The 21048-nt window shown below is 35.8% G+C and overlaps 1 protein-coding gene across 15 annotated transcripts in view; it reads left to right on the top strand.

Moving 5' to 3' along the window:
* RAPGEF6 (Rap guanine nucleotide exchange factor 6) overlaps positions 1–21048 on the top strand; it is a 316707-nt gene that overhangs the window by 137121 nt on the left and 158538 nt on the right. For all 15 annotated transcript variants that reach the window (XR_013166664.1, XR_013166665.1, XR_013166667.1 and 12 more), the window contains one exon: positions 2144–2287. Coding sequence is in view for 11 of the 15 variants with exons in the window: in XM_077138332.1 (XP_076994447.1) it covers positions 2144–2287 (144 nt within the window). In the remaining 4 variants the exon portion in view is untranslated. The remainder of the gene's footprint in view (positions 1–2143; positions 2288–21048) is intronic.

Below are 21048 nucleotides of genomic sequence, written 5' to 3'. Positions count from 1 at the left end.
AAAAAAAAAGAACACAGAAAAAAAAAAAAAAAAAAAAAACCTTAGTCTGGAATATGGCCTAGTATAGTGGTTCAGTAAATATTATTGTTCTCTCATTTTCCAGAAGAGAAAATTGTATCTCAAAGAGATTTTAGTTGTCAGCTGAGAATCAATCCCCTGTCTTTTCTGGATTTTACTTTTCAAAAGAGTAATAGTCAGTACCCTTAATCTGCCTGCCTGTATATTTCTTATATACCTTATACATAGTTACAAGCACCTAACATAAATGGAGAGGAGGGGAAATTTTAATTTAACTTCTGTTTAGGCAGACCTTGTTGGGTGTTAAGTGAATAAAGATGAAGATAATGTAATATGGTTAGGGAGCATGTTCTCTTGTTACTGAGGCAGCTTTATCCATAAGCACAGCAAGTACAGTTAGGATGATAGAAGTAGCCTTTCCTGGGGCTGAGGAGGGAGTGCTTGAAGCATGTGTTAGAGGCCAACTTGGCAAAGGGAGAATGTTTAAGGGCAGAAATAGCATATGCAGAAGGCACCGAATCCCATTAATGAGACTTCTCGGTTGCATAACCATAAGTCGGTTGAAGTCTGAGGAAAGGACTGTCCCTTGTGGTTATGGAACAGAAGACGATTGAGATGTGTCTGAAATGGTTGGTAATGTTTCTTCCTTTGAAGATGGAATGGGTAGGATAACACAAGATTGAGGAAGGTTTCTTAGATGGCAGAGTGTAAGTTATTTATATATTGGGGCCCATGAATAGTCACATTGGCTTGACTGCTCCTTACACTTTAACTTTGAGACTTCAAACGGAAGAGCTTAGAGATCAGCTCTTTCTGAGACATCATCAGGAAATTTCACAGATCTCATTGAAAATTTTGCGTGAGGATATTTTTGTATATGGAAGAAGGAGGAGAAGGGAGCAACTTTTCAAGGGTTAAACATAGAAGGTAAGTGATAGAAATATTTTGGTGATGGCGTATACATGGCTTTGAATGTCAAATGTGTTTAGACTTCATTTGGTAGACATTAGCGGTCCATTGTAGTAATTTGAATAAAGAGACCTGATGTAATGATCCATGTGGGTAATTTATCTGACCAAGTAGGATGGAACACCTATTATGTATCTACTCATCAGGGAATGATGTGGCTTGAGTAAGAATTGGTGGTAATGGGAATGAAAGAAAGGGAATTGTGAGAGGGGATTTAAAAAATAAATGAACCGCAAGTTCTGAGAACTAATTGGACGTGGAGTTTGGGAGACAAGCAGAGGAGTTGGGAATGGTAATGAGACTTCATACTTGGGTGGCAAGGAAAATTTCGATAGTATTAGCGTGAGGTAGGACATTAACAAGAACAGTAGTTTTCATTATCATTTGGCATTTATTGGATGTAAGCTCATTTATAAGGTATAATTTAAATCATATCAGTATGCCTTTGGTAAAAATAGTTAAGTTTTTTAACTGGTTTAACCTATAATTAGCCTGTGTTCTTATGTAAATAGCATGAACTTTGAAGACAAATGGGCCTGTATTCTAACTTAACCTTTAATAAATATCACTGTTGAGGGCTGTTTTGTGGACTAAATATATATATATAATGTATGTACATGCTGGCCCATTTTAAACTTTCTATAATTGTTAGTTTTCCTTCTTTCTTCCTTAAAAGATGCCAGCTTTACTAGTGGTCATCATTATGCATTATGATGGAAACCAAAGAATGAAAGATATGGCATTTTTGTTTTCCATTTAGCATTTCACTGAAAATATAACCATGACTGCTTGCTAAATAAAATATGTGTATAATGAGGCAGTTTGTAATAAAACTAAGAAGTTGTCATTGTTGTATTGAACATGTAGATGTAGTTAACCAGCTTCGGTTCTGGTAAGTGACTTTACTTAGAGGATGGATATGTGTTTATGTGAGTGAGAGACACTATTTCCTGGAAGGAAACTGTGGTCTCCAGATCTTTATAATGTTGTCATCTTTTTTTCACTCACAAACACTGTCCTTTACAGACCTTTTTCTTGAGGCATTTTCTTGTAAGAAGTAAATGAAGCCTCCTTATGAGCCTATTAAGACTTTAGAGTCTATCAGTAATCTGGAAAAAAATGGGTATTTAATCAAGAATATGAACATGTGTTTCAGGTAGAGAATTCCAAAGAGAATGAAGAAAATATTCTACACAGAGAAATTCCTGCCAGACAGTCTCGACGAAGATTTCGGAAAATTAACTGTAAAGGAGAACGCCAAACCATCACTGATGCTGTGGGCTTTAATAACTATCTTTCTGTGAGTATATTTAGGAACATTTCATGGATCTACCTTAAGTTTCATATATATAGTATCTTTAATTTATGTGTATTTTTGGTAATATCAATACTCAGGCTCTCCCTTTAAATGAGGCAGGTAAAGGCAATATAATCTTTTAAAGTACATTTGCCTTGCTGAATTGGTTAGAAGTACTCTTACAGGTGGGAGTTTCCTTTTAAATAATGCAAAAAAAGTTCTTACCAAATGTTTAAAAATGTATTTGTGGATTTTTTTGTTTGTGATTTTATTGCCTGGATGGGGGGATAGATTGAAGTTTTATCTGAGAATTCAGATAATAGACTCACTGGGAGCCTGTTATTCTGCTATACTGTGAGGTTATGTTCTAGTTTGTTAGCTGACAGAATGCAATATACCAGAAATGGAAAGGCTTTTCAAAAGGGGAATTTAATAAGTTGCTCGTTTACAGTTCTAAGGCTGAGAAAATGTCCCAATTAAAACAAGTCTATAGAAATGTCTAATCAAAGGCATCCAGGGAAAGATACCTTGGTTCAAGAAGGCCGATGAAGTTCAGGGTTTCTCTCTCAAGTGAGAAGGCACATGGCGAACACAGTCAGGGCTTCTCTCTCGGCCGGACAGGCACATGGCGAATACGGTGTCATCTGCTAGCTTGGTCTCCAGGCTTCCTGTTTCATGAAGCTCCCCGGGAGGCGTTTTCCTTCTTCATCTCCAAAGGTTGCTGGCTGGTGGACTCTCTGCTTCATGGTACTGCAGCATTCTCTGCTCTCTCTCTGAGTCTCTCTGAATCTCCAAAATGTTTCCTCTTTTATAGGACTTCAGAAACTAATCAAGACCCACTCAAATGGGTGGAGACATGTCATCCCCTAATCCAGTTTAACAACCATTCTTAACTAAATCACATCAACCAGGGAGATGATCTCATTACAGTTTCAAATATACAGTACTGAGTAGGGATTATTCTACCTTTAAGAAATGAGATTTATATTAAAACATGGCTTTTCTTAGGGGGCATACTTCCTTTCAAACCAGCACAGGTTACAAAAGAAATGAAAATATGGCATTTTTACCTTTGAGGTGTGGGATTAATATACATACTTTGTGTTAGTGACCTATACAAGTGCTATAGCTATGTTTTCACAGGTCAACATCGAAAGAGAAGCAGTTGAAATATTAACCTTTGTAGCACTAAAATAAACATAAAAATACTTTAGAAGCATTTGATTTTGTAATTGTAGATAAATTCTTTTTTAGACCAAAAAAGCAGTGAGATAAAAAAAAGATTTTTCTGAGAAAGAGTAAGTCATGTCTTGGGGAGAAAGGTTCCATAGTTAGCAGTTTCCAAAAGTCATGATCGCTCAAAATGTAACAGCAGTTAGTCTAGAACAGTGTTCTCTTTGGCTTGCTTCTGTTTTAATAATAAAAATCTCTTTTGTTTAAAACAGCAGCATCAGGTTGGAGAAATTTGAACAAGAGAAGTAAAAGTCAATAGTGAAATAAACTGAAGATGAGGGATGGAAGAATAATTGATTGCAGCACAATGCCCAAGGATATGTTTAGATCTTTTGGGTGTCAGAAACAAATTCACTTCTTCCATGTTAGGAAAAAAGAAGATTATTTAGGAAATTGTCCTGGAATAAGTATTAGATTCAAGGCAGCTCTAGGGATTTAGATACATTTGTCTAATTTCATTGATTCAGCACATTCTGTTCTGACAACAAGCATATGAAGTGGTCACAAAATTTACTACTTTTTGAGCCATGCAAGTTTCATTTCTTTTCCTTATTAGCAGTTTCAAAGTTGACTGTTCCACCACTTAGTTTTATAACCATTGATGACATTTTGTATATTCCTGAATAAAACTTTTTAAAACATATAGATGTGTAATGTTTTTTACTAAAATGAATACATGTAATATATAGTTTTATAACTTATTGAAAGTTAAATATATAATCTGAATGTCTTTGAATGTTGTTAAATTTTTTCCACATTATTCTTAATGACTGCATAGTATTTCCATTATAACTTTTTTTTACTTATTACTTATTTATTCCTATATTTAGTCATTTAGAGTATTTCTAGTTGAATGTTTTATTTTTTTAAAGATGTGTTAAGTGTTTTAGTGGCTGTCTGTACCCACATCTTGATTTCTTTAGAAAAAAATTCCAAGAAATAAATCAAAGTATTTTTGTACTACTTGCTTCTACTTATAGGATCTAAAGATTAGTTTGTAATTTTGCATGTTTTGATTGCTTATTAATCCTATTCTCAACTTTAGTATGTTCCTTTCACCTTTTTTGGGGGTAGGGGGTGCGAGGAATCCATATTTTCCCTTGGTGGCTGTGGCTTGTCCTTTCTAGACCTCCTGTGTACTAAAAGTTGTCTTCTTTAGGATGTGTGTTTCCTGAATAGACCGGAAATAGCAATAGGCACACTGCTTGGCATTTTGTTTGTGACAAGTAAAATATGACATTTTTACATGTAAAGGCTTATACAGCTGGTTTCTAGTTATTTTAACTTTCAAGAGTTTGGCAAATCATGGGAAGGGGAAAACTAAGTTACTGAACGTAGACTAAACTTAATTTTTAACTTTAAGAATGGGTTAGAGAAGTACTTTTGGTCATATTACTTGCATTTGCTATTTCTTTTATAGTTTTTATTTTTTTTCTAAAAGGGGAGAATATTTCAGACAACTTGGAAATGCCCTATTAAAGAAATTTCAGTTATTTTTAATTAGTTACCAATTATGTAAAAAGCTGAACATCTGGCTAAATTCTTACATATTGGCAGTTCATCTGGGTAATGATGCTATGTAGCAAAAATCTTCCTAAGTATTTGGGAAACCATCTAGTAGAGAATTGGTTTCTTGGCCATGATGATTCCTTTAGTTCTTTCGATCCATTGTCAGCAATTTAGAGAAAGAAAGATCAGAGGAAACTGTACTTTCTTTTAAGTAGCAATAGAAACTTAATAGTTTCTTTTTGAATTTGTAAACATCTATCACCTTTTTCTTGCTATAGTGCTGAAGGTTTAAAAAAAAAAGTAAATATGTACCGAATATGAGACTGTTTTCCTTATCATTATTACTTGGTATACCATCTGTGTATTAAGGTTTTTGTGACTATTAAAGGACATTTTGCATATATTTTAAAGTAATTTTCTTCCTAAATACTTAAAATGGTTTATTTTTATAAAATATTTTCATCATTTTGTCATACATTACTGTCTGTAAAAGTTGAGAACCAAAATCCCATTCTTCTCTCTAAAAATGAGAACCAAAATCTTACTGTGAAAGGTTTTTTTGTTTGTTTTAAGTAAAAAGAGCACTTCTGTAACAGTAATAACATTTTCCAAATTCCTTTGGATATTGATTGTTCTCAGAGCCTGCACAGATTTAAATGTCTTTACATATTCTCAGTAGTGCCAGAGATTTGACCTTTGAGGAGGGTGCATTTGATATTTAGAGGAACAGAAATCACTCAATAATATCTTTGAATCTGCCTCTCCAGTGTTTCAGAATCTGTATCCTTTTTATTTCCCCATGTCATTGCTTTATTGTTTACCATCTTTCTGAGAAATTGTATACAGTATTTCTCCTTTCTCCACCTCCAGCTCTTAATCTAAAAGCAATCTTTCTTCATTCTAGTTCATCTGGTAGATTTTAAAAACTGGAAAGTGTTCCATAGTCTCTTCGCCAGAAGAAATCTACTCAATCATTTGTTTATTTGAATTTAAGATTTGTTTTTCTTTTCTCTCTGGTTTCCCTACTACTAATCCTATTCCCTATATCTTCCCCTGTCCTCCTATCACCAGCTAGTCTACTCATTTTACTTCTATTAGTCCTGTCTTCCTAAAGATCTAACAATATGACTCCTTTTCATGGCCTCCCACCATCAGAGAATTGGGAATTATCTAGCATATAAGAACCTTCACAGTTTAGACGACTCCTATCTAATAAACTTTCTCCAGTGAAGGAAATGTTTCATATTTGTGCTGTTCACATTGGTAGCAACTCTCCAGATGGGCCTCTTGAGCACTTGAAAATGTGGCTAGTGTGACGTTAAAGCTAATATTTTGATTTAACTTAACTGTAAATAATATACTTGTAAATAATCTCATTTGACTAGTAGCTGCCTTATTGGACAGCACAGGTCTGGACTTGGTCTACCTCTCCAACTTTATCTTTTCCTCTTTTTCTTGAAAAAAGACCTTTAATCAGAATGTTCTTTTATCCGTTGTCTTCCTGGCAAAATGCTTCCTATCTTCAAGACCCAATTCCACACCATCTCATGTGAGGGCTTTGTGATTTTCCGTTGGGAAGAGTTAGGTACACAGCTATGCATTTCTGTATGTGTATCCCACAACCACTCAATTTCAAATGTCTGTTTCTCCCATCAGAGTATGCAGTCATTGAAAATGTGAACTATTATCAGTGTATCTTCAGAGTAGTTTTGCCTTTCAAAGAGAATGAGAATCTCTGTGCAACTCTGGGTAAATTGTTTAATGTTTCCATTCTGTTTTGATAGGTATCCTATAGGAGAATTAAATAAGAGATATATGTAAAGTACTCTCCCTATTGGCAGCTGTCCTGAAAGACATTAAACAATGTCAGAAGCTTCTGTTGCTACTGTTATTGTAAATGTTCAAAAATATATTTTTTCCCACTGCTTACAAAATAATTTTATTCCATATTTATTCCATGCCTGGATATAAAAAATGATTTATAAAAATATTTGTAAATATTTTGTAAATAATAAATAATAAAACTATATTAAATATATATTTATCTGTTATAATATTTCTATTATAGATATTGATATTAATATTTTATATATCATAACATAAAATAATTAAAATATATTCATATTATCAATATTAATATTTTATTTGTGTTATATGATAGATATAATGATAAAATATAGATGTATCAAAATAAACGAAAGCATGTAGGCTATGAAGTCATAGCAGAGGGAGAATAAGGATAGGAAAAATAAAACCAAGCTTACTTGAAGTTAGTAAGCTAATAACAGTCAGCCAACAGTCTCCCTTCTCCCAGATTTGTGGAGTAGCCTCAGAATAGCTCACTTTCAGCAAGGTAATTTTTACATCCAAATTTGCAAGATTAAGTGGTTACTAAATATATATGAATGTCAGCAAATGAGTTCCTTTTCTATAAAGGATGAGTGGCTAGAAGCCAATTACATGATGACCAAGGATGTTTTCCCAAGAGTGATGACTGGGTATGCAGTTGTTGATTTGAAGGACTTCTTTCTGATAGTCAGCAAGGCCTGTTGTTTAGCCCAAATGTCTTATAATGTACATTGCACAATAATCTCCGTGGATCATAGGAAGAAAATAGTAGAACTTCTTTTGATATTAGTGTTATCTTATTCTTTTAAATCTCTTGGGTTTCTGTGCATATTCCATATTGGACTCAAAGTATTTGGACAGTAATACATATATTAATGTGCCAATAAATTAAGTGTATTGGAAGTGTAGCTTTAAAAGTTTTTCCAGTAAAATATATTATTAGAAAGGCTTTGACATCATATTATATATAAATCCTCATTTGGTCCAAATCTACCTATCTTAGTTTCACAGCTGCTAAAACAAATACCATACAGTGCATGGGCTTAAACAATGGAAATTTACTGATGCAAACTTTTGAGGCTAGAAGTCCATCTATCAGGGTGTCAGCAAGAAAATGGTGTGTCTTTGAAGACTGTGGTGTTCTGGTGCTGGCTGCTTGAGATCCTTTGGAATCCGTAGCTTTTCCATCACAGGGGATAGCCTCTCCTTTCTAGTCCAGGTACTGTTGACTCGCAGTTTCTTATTACTCCCATGGATTTCTCTCTGTGGCCTTCTCTATAGGACCTCTAGGAATTAAGGTCTTGTAGAGATTAAAGCCATCCTGTTTCATTTGGACCACACCTTAACTAGATATAACATCTTCAAAATTTTATAATGTAAGATTATATTATATCCTGTATAAATGGGTTTACATCCACAGGAGTGGTTTAAGATTAAGAACATATCTTTTCTGGGATACATAGCTGTTTTTGCTGCACTACCTTTTCAACCTTCTTGTCTCATTTTTCTGTTTGGAGGTCCTGTCCTTTGTTCCTGTTCTTCCCTCTGCTTGGAAGGCTCTTTATTGGCTTCTTTACCTAATATAATTCTATCTTTTGATGAGTCAGTTTGATTCTTACCTTGACACTTGCTCCTTTTTTCCAGAATGACCTCCAGTCTTGTCCTCCTGAGAAATTCTTGCTCCACTACCAAGACTCCCTTCAGGGATGACCCCTCTGAGAGGACTTCCTGAACATTTTCTATTCAAGGTCTCTAATTCTTTTCACTGCTCCCATACAGTGTCACACATACTTAAATGCAGTGTGCCCATATAGTTCTGCTCTACTTTAAATGTAACAAAAATGACAACAGCTTATTTAAGAATTTTTTAATGTCTTTATTTTTGGTGAAAGTTTATTGTTTTATTTAAATAGAATGCTATTCAAGTCTTCTGCCTGTTTTTTAATTGGATACAATTTCTTCATATATTGTGGATAGTAAACCCTTAATGGTTATGTGATTTCCAAATATTTTCTTCCATTGTCTAGGTTGTCTTTTTACTTTCATGATGAAATCCCTTTAATATAAAAAAGTTTTAAATTGTGTATTTTTGCTCCTGCTTTTGAGGTAAAGTCTAAGAAACCCGTGCCTAACACAAGGACCTGAAGATCCTCCCTTTGTTTCGTTCTAGGTGTTTTATAGTTTTGATTCTTATGTTTAGTTCTTTGGTCCATTTTGAGATCATTTTTGTGTATGATGTGAGGAAGTTATCTACTTTCATTCCTTTGCATATGGATATCCAATTCTCCCAGCACCATTTGTGGAAGACTATTCTTTCCATGTTGAGTGCACTTGGCACCCTTGTCAAAATTGATTAGCCATAGACATGAGGATTTATTTCTGAACTTGTAGTTTAATTTGGTCTATTGTCTGACCTTGTACCAGTACCATGTTGTTTTGATTATAGTAGCTTGGTAATCAGCTTTAAAATTGGGTAGCATGAGCATCTGCTTTGTTCTTCTTTTTCAGAAAAGTTTTACTTATTTGGTGTCCCTTGCCTTTCCGTGTAAATTTAATAATTGGCTTTTCCATTTCTGCAAAGGCTTTTCGATTTTTTTTTCTTTTTTCTTTTTTGGCATGGGCAGGCTCCAGGAGTCGAACCCAGGTCTCCAGCTTGGCAGGTGAGAATTCTGCCACTGAGCTACCGTTGCCTACACAAGGCTTTTGGAATTTTGATGGGGATTGTATTGAGTCTGTAAATCACTTTGGATAGAATTGACGTCTTAATAATTATTCTTCCAATCCATGACAACGAATGTCTTTCCATTTATTGAGGTCTTCTTTGATTTCAGTTAGCAATGTTTTATAGTTTCCCCATGTACAAGTATTTTATATCCTTGGTTAAATTTATTCCTACGTATTTGATTCTTAAAGTTGCTCTTGTAAGTGGAATTTTCTTGATATCCTCTTCAGAGTGTTCATTAGTAGTGTATAGAAACAGTTTTGACTTGAGAATATCAGTCTTATCCCCACCAGCTTGTTGAATTTGTTTGTTAGCTCTAGTGCTGATTTTGTTTAATTAGTTCTGTTAACTTTCTTATGGATATTTCCGGCTTTTCTACATGTGAGGTCTTGTCATCTGCAAATTAGAAAGTTTTACTTTCAAGTTCAATGGCTTTTATTTATTTTTCTTGCTTGGTTGCTCTAGCTAGAACTTCTAGTACCGTGTTGAGTAGCAGTGATGACAGTGGGCTTCCTTGTCTTATTCCTGATGTTAGAGGAAGGCAGTCTTTCACCACTGAGTAGAATGTTACTGTGGGTTTTTCAAATGTGCCCTTTGTTGTATTGAGGAAATTTCCTTCCATTGCTAGTTTTTGTTTTGTTTTTACATAATTTTATGAAAATGGGTACTGAATTTTATCAGATTCCTTTTTTGCATCATTTGAGATAATTATGTGCTGTTTTCCCTTCATTCTGTTAATGTGGTGATTGTATTCATTTTTCTTATATGGAGCCACCCTTGCATACCTGGGATAACTCCTACTTGATCATGGTGTGTAATTCTTCTAACGTGGTATTGGATTTGATTTGCTTATGTTTTGTTGAAGATTTTTCTGTATTGATAAGGGATATTGGTCTTTAATTTTCATTTCTTATGATCTCTTTGTCTGGCTTTAGTATGAGGGTGATATTGGCCTCATAGAATGAAATAGAGAGTGCTCCCTCCTTTTCACTTTTTTGGAAGGATTTGAGCAGAATTGGTGTTAGTTCTTCTTGGAATGTTTGGTGAAATTTACCAGTGAAGCCACCTAGTCCTGGGCTTTTCTTTGTTAGGAGGTTTTTGTGACTGAGTCAATCTCTTTTCTTGTTTTTGGTCTGTTCAGATGTTCTGTTTCCTCTTGAGTCAGTGTAGGTAGTGCTGTGTTTCTAGGGATTTTAATTATTGGAGTCCTCTCTTCTTTTTCTTTTGTCGTTCTAGTGAAAGGTTTCTCTATTTTATTGATCTTTTCAAAGAGCAAACTTTCAATTTCATTGATTCTTTCCCATTTATTTTTATTCTCTATTAATTTAATTTTATCTAATCTTTATTTCCTTCCTTCCACTCACTTTGGGTTTAGTTTATTTTTTCTAGGTCCTTCATTTTTTAGGTTAGGGTTCTGATTTGAGACCCTTATTTTTTTTTTTTTTTTTTTTTTTTTAAAGAGAGAGGGAGGAAGGGAAGGAAAGACAGAGAGAAGGAAGGAAGGATGGAAGGAAGGAAGGGAGGAAGAAAGGGAGACATCTTTAAACATTTTCTTGTTTTATTATATTTTGTTTGTTTGTTTGTTTCTTACATGGGCTGGGGCCGGGAATCGAACCGGGGTCCTTCGGCATAGCAGGCAAGCACTCTTGCCCGCTGAGCCACCGCGGCCCGCCCGAGACCCTTATTTTTTAATGTAAGAGTTTGTAGCTGTAAGTTTCCCTCTCAACACTGCCTTTGTTGCATCCCATAAGTCTTGGTAGCTTTGTGTTTTCATTTTATTTGCTTCAAAATATTTCTTCATTTCCCTTATGATTTCTTCTTTGACCCGTTGGTTGTTGAAGAGTGTGTTAATTTCTACATATTTGTCAGCTTTCCATTTCTCCCTCTGTTAATTGATTTCTAGCTTCACTCCATTATTATCAGAGGAGATACATGATTTCAATGTTTTTGAATTTATTGAAACTTCTTTGGGGACCCAACGTGTGGTCTCTCCTGGAAGATGATGTATGTACACTAGAGAAGAATGTGTATTCTATTGCTGTTGGGAAAGCTATTCTATATATATTAGGTCTAATTGATTTATAGTATCATCCAAGTCTTCTTTCTTTATTGATCTTTTGTCTAGGTTTTCTATCCATTATTAAAAGTAGTGTGTGAAAAGCTATAGGCTGAGCCCCCAGTCTTGGTGTTTGTTCATATGAAATTTAACCCCACAAAGGATAGGTCAAGTGTACTTAAAATTCAGGCCTAAGAGTCACCCCCAAGAGAACCTCTTATGTTGCTCAGATGTGGCCTCTCTCTCCAGCCAACATGACAAGCAGTCTCACCACCCTCCCCCTGTCTGTGTGGGACATGACTCCCAGGGGTGTGGACCTTCCTGGCAACGTGGGACAGAGATCCTGGAATGAGCTGAGACTCAGCATCAAGGGACTGAGAAAAACCCTAGGATGAGCTGAGAATTAACATCAAGGGATTGAGAGAACCTTCTCAACCAAAGGGGGAAGAGGGAAATGAGACTAAGTGTCAATGGCTGAGAGATTCCAAACAGAGTCAAGAGGTTATCCTGGAGGTTATTCTTATGCATTAAGTAGATATCACCTTGTTGTTCAAGATGTAGCGGAGAGGCTGGAGGGAACTGCCTCAAAATGTAGAGCTATGTTCCAATAGCCATGTTTCTTGATGATTGAACAATGATATACCTTTCACAGTGAGACTCTGTGAATGTGAAAACCTTATGTCTGGTGCTCCTTTCAGCTACTATATCAACAGAAAAGTAGAACATATGGAATAAAAATAAATAATAGGGGGAACAAATGTTAAATTTAGTTTGAAATGCTAGTGGTAAATGAAAGTGAGGGGTAAGGGGTATGGGATGTATAATCTTTTTTTCTCTATTATCATTTTATTTCTTTTTCTGTTGTCTTTTTATTTCTTTTTCTAAATTGATGCAAATGTTCTAAGAAATGATGAATATGCAACTATGTGATGATATTAAGAATTACTGATTGTATATGTAGAATGGAATGATATCTTAATGTTTTGTTTATTTTTTTAATTAATAAAAAAAGTTTAAAATAAAAAAGTAGTGTGTGAGAATAAAGGGAAATGTTAGATTGTGTATGTATGATAACAGAATGAATAAATTTTTTTAAATCCATGGAAGTGTACTACACAGTGAAGCCTAAGTTAAACCATGAACTGTATGTATGGTTGCCTTTACTAGAGGTCTTTATTTCTTTATGCCACTTTGATTCACTGTCTAGTGTCCTTTCTTTTCCATCTGTTGAACTCTCTTTAGCTTGCTTGTAGGGCAGGTCTAGTGATGATGAATTCCCTCAGTTTTTATTTATTTGTGAATGTTGAATCCCATTTATGAAAGATCACTACGCTGGATATAGTGTTCTTGGTTGGTGTGCTGATTTGAAAGGATTTATGTACCCTAGAAAAGCTATGTTTTAATTCTAATCCCATTTGGTAAAGGCAGCCATTTCTTCTAATCCCCATTCGGTACTATAGGTTGGAAACTTGATCGAGCTATTTCCACAGAGATGTGATTGAATCAAGTGTGGGTATTAATCTTTGATCAGAGGAAGATGTGACTCCTCCCATTCTATGTGGGACTTGATTAGTTTACTGGGATCCTATTTAAAAGAGGAGACATTTTTTACAGAGAGTGCCTTTTGAGAACAACAAGAAAGCTACAGCAGAACCAAGCAGAGCCACAAGGCCGAGAACCAGAGTCCACCAGCCAGCCACCATCGGAGATGCTGAGAGAGCAGTGCAGGACAACAGACGCCACAGAAACACAAAGCAGAGAGTCTCCAGCCACCATCGGAGATGCTGAGAGAGCAGTGCAGGACAACAGACGCCACAGAAACACAAAGCAGAGAGTCTCCAGCCAGCCACCACTGGAGATGCTGAGAGAGCAGTGCAGGACAACAGACGCCACAGAAACACAAAGCAGAGAGTCTCCAGCCAGCGACTTTTGAAGATGAAGAAGGAAAACGCCTCTCAGGGAGCTTCATGAAACAAGAGGCCTGGACAGGAAGCTAGCAGAAAACAGTGTGTTCGCCATGTTCTTTCCAGATGAGAGAGAAACCCTGAATTTCATCGGCCTTCTTGAACTGAGGTATCTTTCCCTGGATGTCTTAGATTGGGCATTTCTATAGACTTGTTTTAATTGGGACATTTTCTTTGCCTTAGAACTGTAAGCTAGCAACTTACTAAATTCCCCCTTTTAAAAGTCATTTCTGGTATATTGCATTCTGTCAGCTAGCAAACTAGAACAGTTGGCATTTGTTTTCTCTCCGCTCCTTAAATATTTCATCCCACCCCTCTCTTTTCCATGCTGTTTCGTATGAAATATTATAACTTCATCTTTTTGGAATTCCCTTGTACATAACACATGTTTTTTCTCTTGCAGCATTCAAAACTGCCTCCTTATCCTTGAAATTCTGTTGTTTGAATATTATATATCTGAGTATGGTTTTCTTCGAATTTATCCTGTTTGACATTTGTTGGCCTTCTTGAATGTACATATTTATGGCTTTTATTACGTTTAGGAAGTTTTCTGCCATAATTACTTTGAACATACCTCTCCTCCTTTCTTTGTCTCGTCCTTCTAGGACCTCCATAAAGTGTACACTGGCATGCTTGTTGGGACCCCACACATTGCTTAGGCTCTGTTCAGTTTCTTCATCTTTTTTCTTTCCGCTCTTCAGCCTCTATCATTTCAGTTGTCTTTCCTTTGAAGTCATTGATTTTTTCCTCTGCCAGCTCCAGTCTGCTGTTTAAAATCATCACAGTGTTTTTCATTTCTGTTTTTGTGTTCTTGAACTCTTATGTTTCTTTATGGTTCCTTTTAAAATTTTCTCTATCCTTTTTGAGAGTCCCATATTATTTCTTCATTGTTGTCCCAATATACTTCAGTTCTTTCTCTGTTATCCTTTATCTCCTTGAGCACATTAAGAATTATTTTTTGTTTTTTTTTTTAAGTCTTTGTTCATTATGTCTAAAATCTGGCCTTCATTAATAATTTTTGGATTTTTTCTTGTTCTTTTGGATAGGCCAGGATTTCCTGCTTCTTTATTTGCATTATAATCTGTTGTGCATGTACTTATGTTTTATTATTTAAAGTGTTAAATCTGGGATTTAATTCCTCAACTCTCTTTTCCTTAAGTTTTTCTTCAGCTGGTAATATGACAGAAATTTCCATAATGCCAGGAGCTAACAAATACAGAACAAAGCAAAAGCTCCTTTCATAAAATGATTTATGATGATATAGCTTTCACAGTGTGACTATGTGATTGTGAACACCTTGTGTCTGATGCTCTTTTTATCTACCTTATCAACAGACAATTAGAACAAATGGAATAAAAATAAATAATAAGGGGAACAAATGTTAAAATAAATTTAGATTGAAATGCTAGTGATCAGTGAAAGGGAGGGGTAAGGGGTATGGTATGTATGAATTTTTTTCTGTTGTCTTTTCATTTCTTTTTCTGAATTGATGCAAATGTCCTAAGAAATGATCATGATGATGAATTTGCAACTATGTGATGGTATTATGAATTACTGATTATATATATAGAACAGAATGATCATAATCATAATAAAAAAGCTCCTTTCATAGTCTTTCCAGATTGGCTCATGCTGGCTGGTACTTTTCAAACTCCAGCCCTCCTGTCAAGAAGTTCAGCCTAAGTTGAATGTGAAATACAGGATCCTTTGCATATTTTATGAGCTTCAGTCTTACCCTGGCCCTGTGCTTATTTGTGGCTGTTTCAGTTTGTTCAGGTTACCAGAATGTGATATACCAGAAATGGATTGACTTTTTTAAAGGGGATTCATTAAATTATAATTCTAATCCCACGAAAATGCCCAAATTAAGGCACCAACAAGAAGCTACCTTCTGGGAAGGCAGCTGGCATCTGGGTTCCTCTGTCACATGGGAAGGCACATGGCAGTGTCTGCTGGCCCTCCTTTCTCAGCTTCTGGTTTCAAATGGCTCTCTCAGCTCTTGTGGATCCTTCTGGCATCTCCAAACATCTTGTTCTCTCCAAAATATCTCTCTCTTAAGGGACTCCTTCATCTAATCAAAGGTCCTACCCACATTTGAGTGGGTCACATCTCCATGGAAACAACCTAATCAGAAGGTCTCACCCAAGAATAGGTCTGCTTCCTCAATATTGGATTAGTTTTTTCATGGTTTTTTCTAGGAAAACATGGTTTTTCTAGAGTACATAACAGTTTCAAGCCAGCACAACGGCCTTTAGTAATTCTCCCACTTACAGGAATCAGAAGGTCACCTCTGCCTCCTATAAAGTAGACTTTCCCTCCTTCCAGGTTGCCCTCTTATATAACTTAGAGCAGGTAGTCCTTTGCCCCAGGCCGCTTTTGCTTAATTGTTTCTTATACTGCTTTAGCTGTCTGCAAGTTGCTTCTCCCTCAATGGCAAGTTTTGGGAGAGCAGGCCAGAGATGAGTTTTCTTGAGGATACCACTGGATATAGCTCCCATACTATGTGCATATGGGTTACTTTGCTTCCTCTGAAACAGGGCCTGGGACCCACAGTGGGAATGCAGGCTGCTCCACACAGGGGTGAGGGGCCAGCATGAGGACCATGAGCTGCTCCTACTGTTTACTAAAGCTGCCTTTTCTTGATTCAGCATTCATCTACTTACTGCCACCCTTTAACTGTTTTCCAGAGTTCTGTGGATAATGGCTCTGCTAATTTATACTAGCTGTTCAAAGATTCTCTGAGAGAACGGCATCCCTGAGTGTCTTATGTCACCAGAAGCCATGCCCAGTCATATTTAAGGAACATTACTGAGCCCAGATATAAATCTGGACATTTCTACAGAGGTTTCAAAATTCTGACTGATGCTTGGGTACTTTAGTTATGCTATTATAGTTCCTTCTCCTTGTCTTCTTCTGCTGCAAACAGTGTTCTAGTATGAATGTTTGGTGTATTTTTTGTCTTCTTAATTAGATCTAAAATTCATTAGTACCTAAGATTAAATCATAATTTTTCCCCTCCCTGTTTTCTCTGTAGCCTGTGTTGCTTTTTCACATTCTCTGGCATTAGATAAGCTGCTGACCTTACTGCTCTCTGCCTTTCCCATCGTGGCACCTGCCAGCTCTTCTGAAAAGGACATCTGGGAAGAGCAATTTCCGTAGTAATATCATGGGTCAGTTTTTAAAACTGGAGAACTCCCTTTTTCATACCCTTCTTTACAGTTTCTTTTTACCCAGTACTAAGTTTTAGAAGAAGGCATTGGGTGGCAGGTATTGCCTGACACTCTAAAGTCTACTATTTCATTTTATACTTACTAATGCAGCAGCTCTTTCTCATTTGTTCCCCCTACAATAATACCTTCTGTTCCCTCCTGTCCTCTGGTTACCCCACGTTTTGTTTATATATATAGCATATTCAGACATGAAGACATACTTTACTTACCACTCTTATGGTGTGTACACTGAATAATGGCTAAATGCTATCATTTGGTCATGGGTATAACCTGCTTGAGGATTTTGTTTTAGCAAAATGTACTTTTCATTTGTATTCTCTATGTGTGTGTGTGACTTTAATTTATTGCTCAGTCTGGTCCAACAGTAAGAAATGGGACCCTGTCCCCCATCTGCTCAGAAGATACTGAAGAACTTTGATCCAAGCATGTGATTGCTGAGACCACCTCCTGGTGTACCAGGAGCAAACACTTTAGTGGTTGAAGGAGGTGTATAAATATTCCTGTTACATCCCTTACGAGAATTTTGAGTTTTAACTGATGATAAACTATCAGTAGTGTGAACTTTATTTTGTATCTAATGAACCTGCTTCATCCTGATTGTTTTATATTATATTTGGTATTTAATAAATACTTGTAGAAAGAAAGAATGAGAAAATAAGCAATCATCTGTCACTTTTTAACTCGGGAAGTTTTCATAGGAAGCCTTTGCTCGTCTCATTTATGTGTAAGACAGTAAATGCTGACCAAATACTACTGAGAAATTTGGAGCCCTACCTTTAAGACTGTGCAGCTTTTCAATTTTGCTTCTCTTTTTCCCTCTTGTTTCCAACCCACACTCTTCAAGAGAGAATTTGTTATAGTCTTTGTGGTATTTTCCACCATACAAACAGAGGAGAACTCTTTTTTTACTCCTGAATCTAGCATTATCTAGGAGAATCGTGCTTCTCACCTGTCTCCTTAGAAATTATGTAAAATCATTGATGAAGCGATTCTTGTACATAAAGAGGATCAGCAGGTTGACCAGTGAGAAGAGAAAAGGTAAAGTGGTGATGATATAACAAAACTAGGGCAAATACCTGCTTATGGTAGGCATATATACGTTTTTAATTTTGTGGGAAAAAATGCTGACTTTAGGACTGTAAAGTATATAGAAAAGTATTAAAAAGGAAACAAATTTGTTGTAGGCCTTAGAACCAGAGATAGCTAGTGTTACTAGTGATTTTTTAATGACTGTACCTTTTGACTTATTCTGATCTTTTGACTAATTTAGATAATGTTGAGTATTTGATTATGTATCCTGCCTTTTTATTTCTCATGCAGTTAAAATTTTTCCAAAACATTATTTTTACCATTAATATTACATTGTGCAAATGTGACGTAACATGATTCTCAACAACTTCCAAATTTTCTTCTATTACAAACATCTTTTATGAATAAGCTTGTGCCTTATTCTGATTATCTCCTTATGATTGATCATAGAACTTAAATTACTGGATTAAGGGTATGGAAAATAATTTTAAGGTTCTAGATAAGTACTGCTTACTTTTGAGTGTCTGTATTCCCTCTATATGGATGTCAGAAGTGTTGAGGGAGCAAAATATGCCTCTCTGGTTACCTGGGACAATTCTCTTTTCCTTAAAAAATGACACTCATTCATAGGGATCTTCTCTGGGAATCAGAATCAGAAAGATTTTTAGTGATACTTAAAACACTTTTCACAATAACTGTTAAAATTCCTTTTATTATAGTCTGAAGCAACCCATATGTTACTGTATACTAGTGGTCTAAGACAGTGATTTGTGATGATGTCCAGTGGAAGGGTAATAAAATCGTTTTGGGGGCATATAACAAACGGTTTAATACTGCTTGTTACTGCTTTTTCATTTGATTTGTCATTTGTTCAAAAACTGTGCTGTGCTCTGTATTTGGCTCCTTTAGTACTAGACAATGCAGTATTAAAAATTACAGGAATGATATAAAGATAATGTCTGTAATCCAGAAATTACAAGATAAGTCAGTTTTTTAAAATAAATTTTTAAAATGAGATTGTAATTTTTCTAGTCATGTTTATTATGACTCTTAATTATTGGGCTGATCCTAGTTGTTAATGAAAAATAATCCACTTCAGCTTTCCCTTAGCTTTGTATGTAGTGTACAAAGCTATATAGTATATAGTATGTAGCTGACATGCAAAGTGTATTCTTTTGTCTGAACGTGGAAACTGTCTGACACAACTGCAGAGTATAGTGGAAAGTAGAAGCGTGGTAGAGCCTTTTTATTGTTCCTTCAGTTTCACTGATTCTAATTATAGAAGCTTACATCACCTTGGTTGATGATGACGGCTTTTCTCTTCCTCTTTGCCTTGTCTTCCTCAATCACTCCCTGAGGGTGGGTCATATTTCATAGTGCATCTGTGTCCTGCTGGGGGCTTTGACAGGGTTTTTCCTCGGCGTGGTAGTGATCATTTAGTGGACAAAGATGACAGGGGGCTGCAGCACACAGCCTCTTACAGGGCAGGAGGACAGTACTGGTCCTCTGGTTTCTCTTCCTTTAGAAAAGCTTAGGAGCAGCTAGGATACAGTGTAAAGGCAGAATTCCTGAGGGGCCCGGTAATTAGAGTTAACCCTGCTGGATGACTATAAAGATCCTTTTCAGATGTTCAAGTTAAGCACAGGGAAGATGGGAAAGCTAGCTGTGATCCTTTAAAATGGCTCGTATGGTACGCCTAACCATTGTAATAGAGCATCATTTTTTCAGTCATTTTCCAAGAGCATTCAAGTGCTTTTACTATAAACAGTGTGTTTACTATAACAGTTTGTATTTCAGTGGTTTGTAAGACTAAAAACTTATAACCAAAGTACAGAATTGGGTTGCCTATTTATTTTATTCTTGTAAAACTACAGATTTTAGTTTTGTTCCTTCCCTTCTTTTGCATTTAGCTTCTCTAAGTTGTGACTAAAATATTTAACTGTGCTAAGGAAAATAGGTTGTGTGACTATACCTGAGATTAGTACAAATCTGGTTTTTGTTATTGTTGGGTCTTCTGTATGTTTGTTTTTTCTTAATGCCTAGAATGTTTATCCTCTGATAGCTTAAATTTATCCATGATGACCATTATTTTTCTCCTTTTAATGTTACTTATTGAAATAAAAAGTACATTTACAGTTAGTTTAACTGTCAGAACCTTATCTTTGTTTTTCTCTGCAGTTATGATTTCAAATGTTCTAGTTTGTATTTTTGTTTGTAGCTTCCATAGTTTACCCAGATTTTAATTATTAAATATATAGCATTTACATTTTTATAAAAATATTTCATAATGATAAAAGCTTTGCAAAGCCAACATGCTTTGCTTTATTTTATAGTAGTGTGAAAGTCCTTTTTTAAAGCCAAAGACTATTTAATGCTACAGAAGATGGCTTTGCATTGTGGCATTTCATAGACAGGGAAAATGTATTCTTATATGTCTAGTCTGTGACAGTGACTCCTAGGACACCATGTAGAGGATGGCATTCTCCCCTGCTGCAGTTGTCGCATTTGAAATGGTAAGATAGCGTGATAAGATCAGGATAAAAATTGGAAAGAAATGCTAGTGAAAAATAGGTTGTCACCCTAATCATTTATGTTAGCTATTTGATCTATTATCAGCTGTTCCCTTCAAGGGATGTTTATTTCTTCCTTCAGTAATTAATTAGGAGGTTAAGTCTTTATTTCTCAAGAAGCAATGTGGTTGCAGTGGCATAGGAATGCTGGTGGAGTCCCATGCTGAGTATAGAATTTAGCCTGTTTGTTTCTTTTCATGGTGTTGTTGCACATGGAGATTTTGCTTGCCACATTTACCGTACAGTTCCTTGGGAATGGCAGATACTTTGAGATGATTGGTAAAAAAAAGGAAAAGGGTGATGTCATCTTCAGTTACAGGCCAAACTAAAGGAAAAGAGAGTTTTTGTTCCTTTACTGAGTTGGTGTTTACAGTAGTTCTAACATATGGCAGTAGTGGATTGTATTTCACACACAGGGTGGCGGGTTTTTTTAAGCAGCTGAGCAGTGCTGTCCCTTGCTCAGCTAGAGGTGCTTCTTTGTGCATTCCCAGCATGATTTATGAGAAGGGGAAAGGTACCCATTAGGAGTTTTCTTTGTGATTTGGTTGTAATTTATCCTGTTGTTATGATACATGAATATGAATTTTTTCTTTGTTGAAATGA

The sequence above is a fragment of the Tamandua tetradactyla genome, chromosome 20, assembly GCF_023851605.1.
Source record: "Tamandua tetradactyla isolate mTamTet1 chromosome 20, mTamTet1.pri, whole genome shotgun sequence".
NCBI lineage: Eukaryota > Metazoa > Chordata > Mammalia > Pilosa > Myrmecophagidae > Tamandua > Tamandua tetradactyla.
This window is presented reverse-complemented; position numbering and strand designations above follow the sequence as displayed.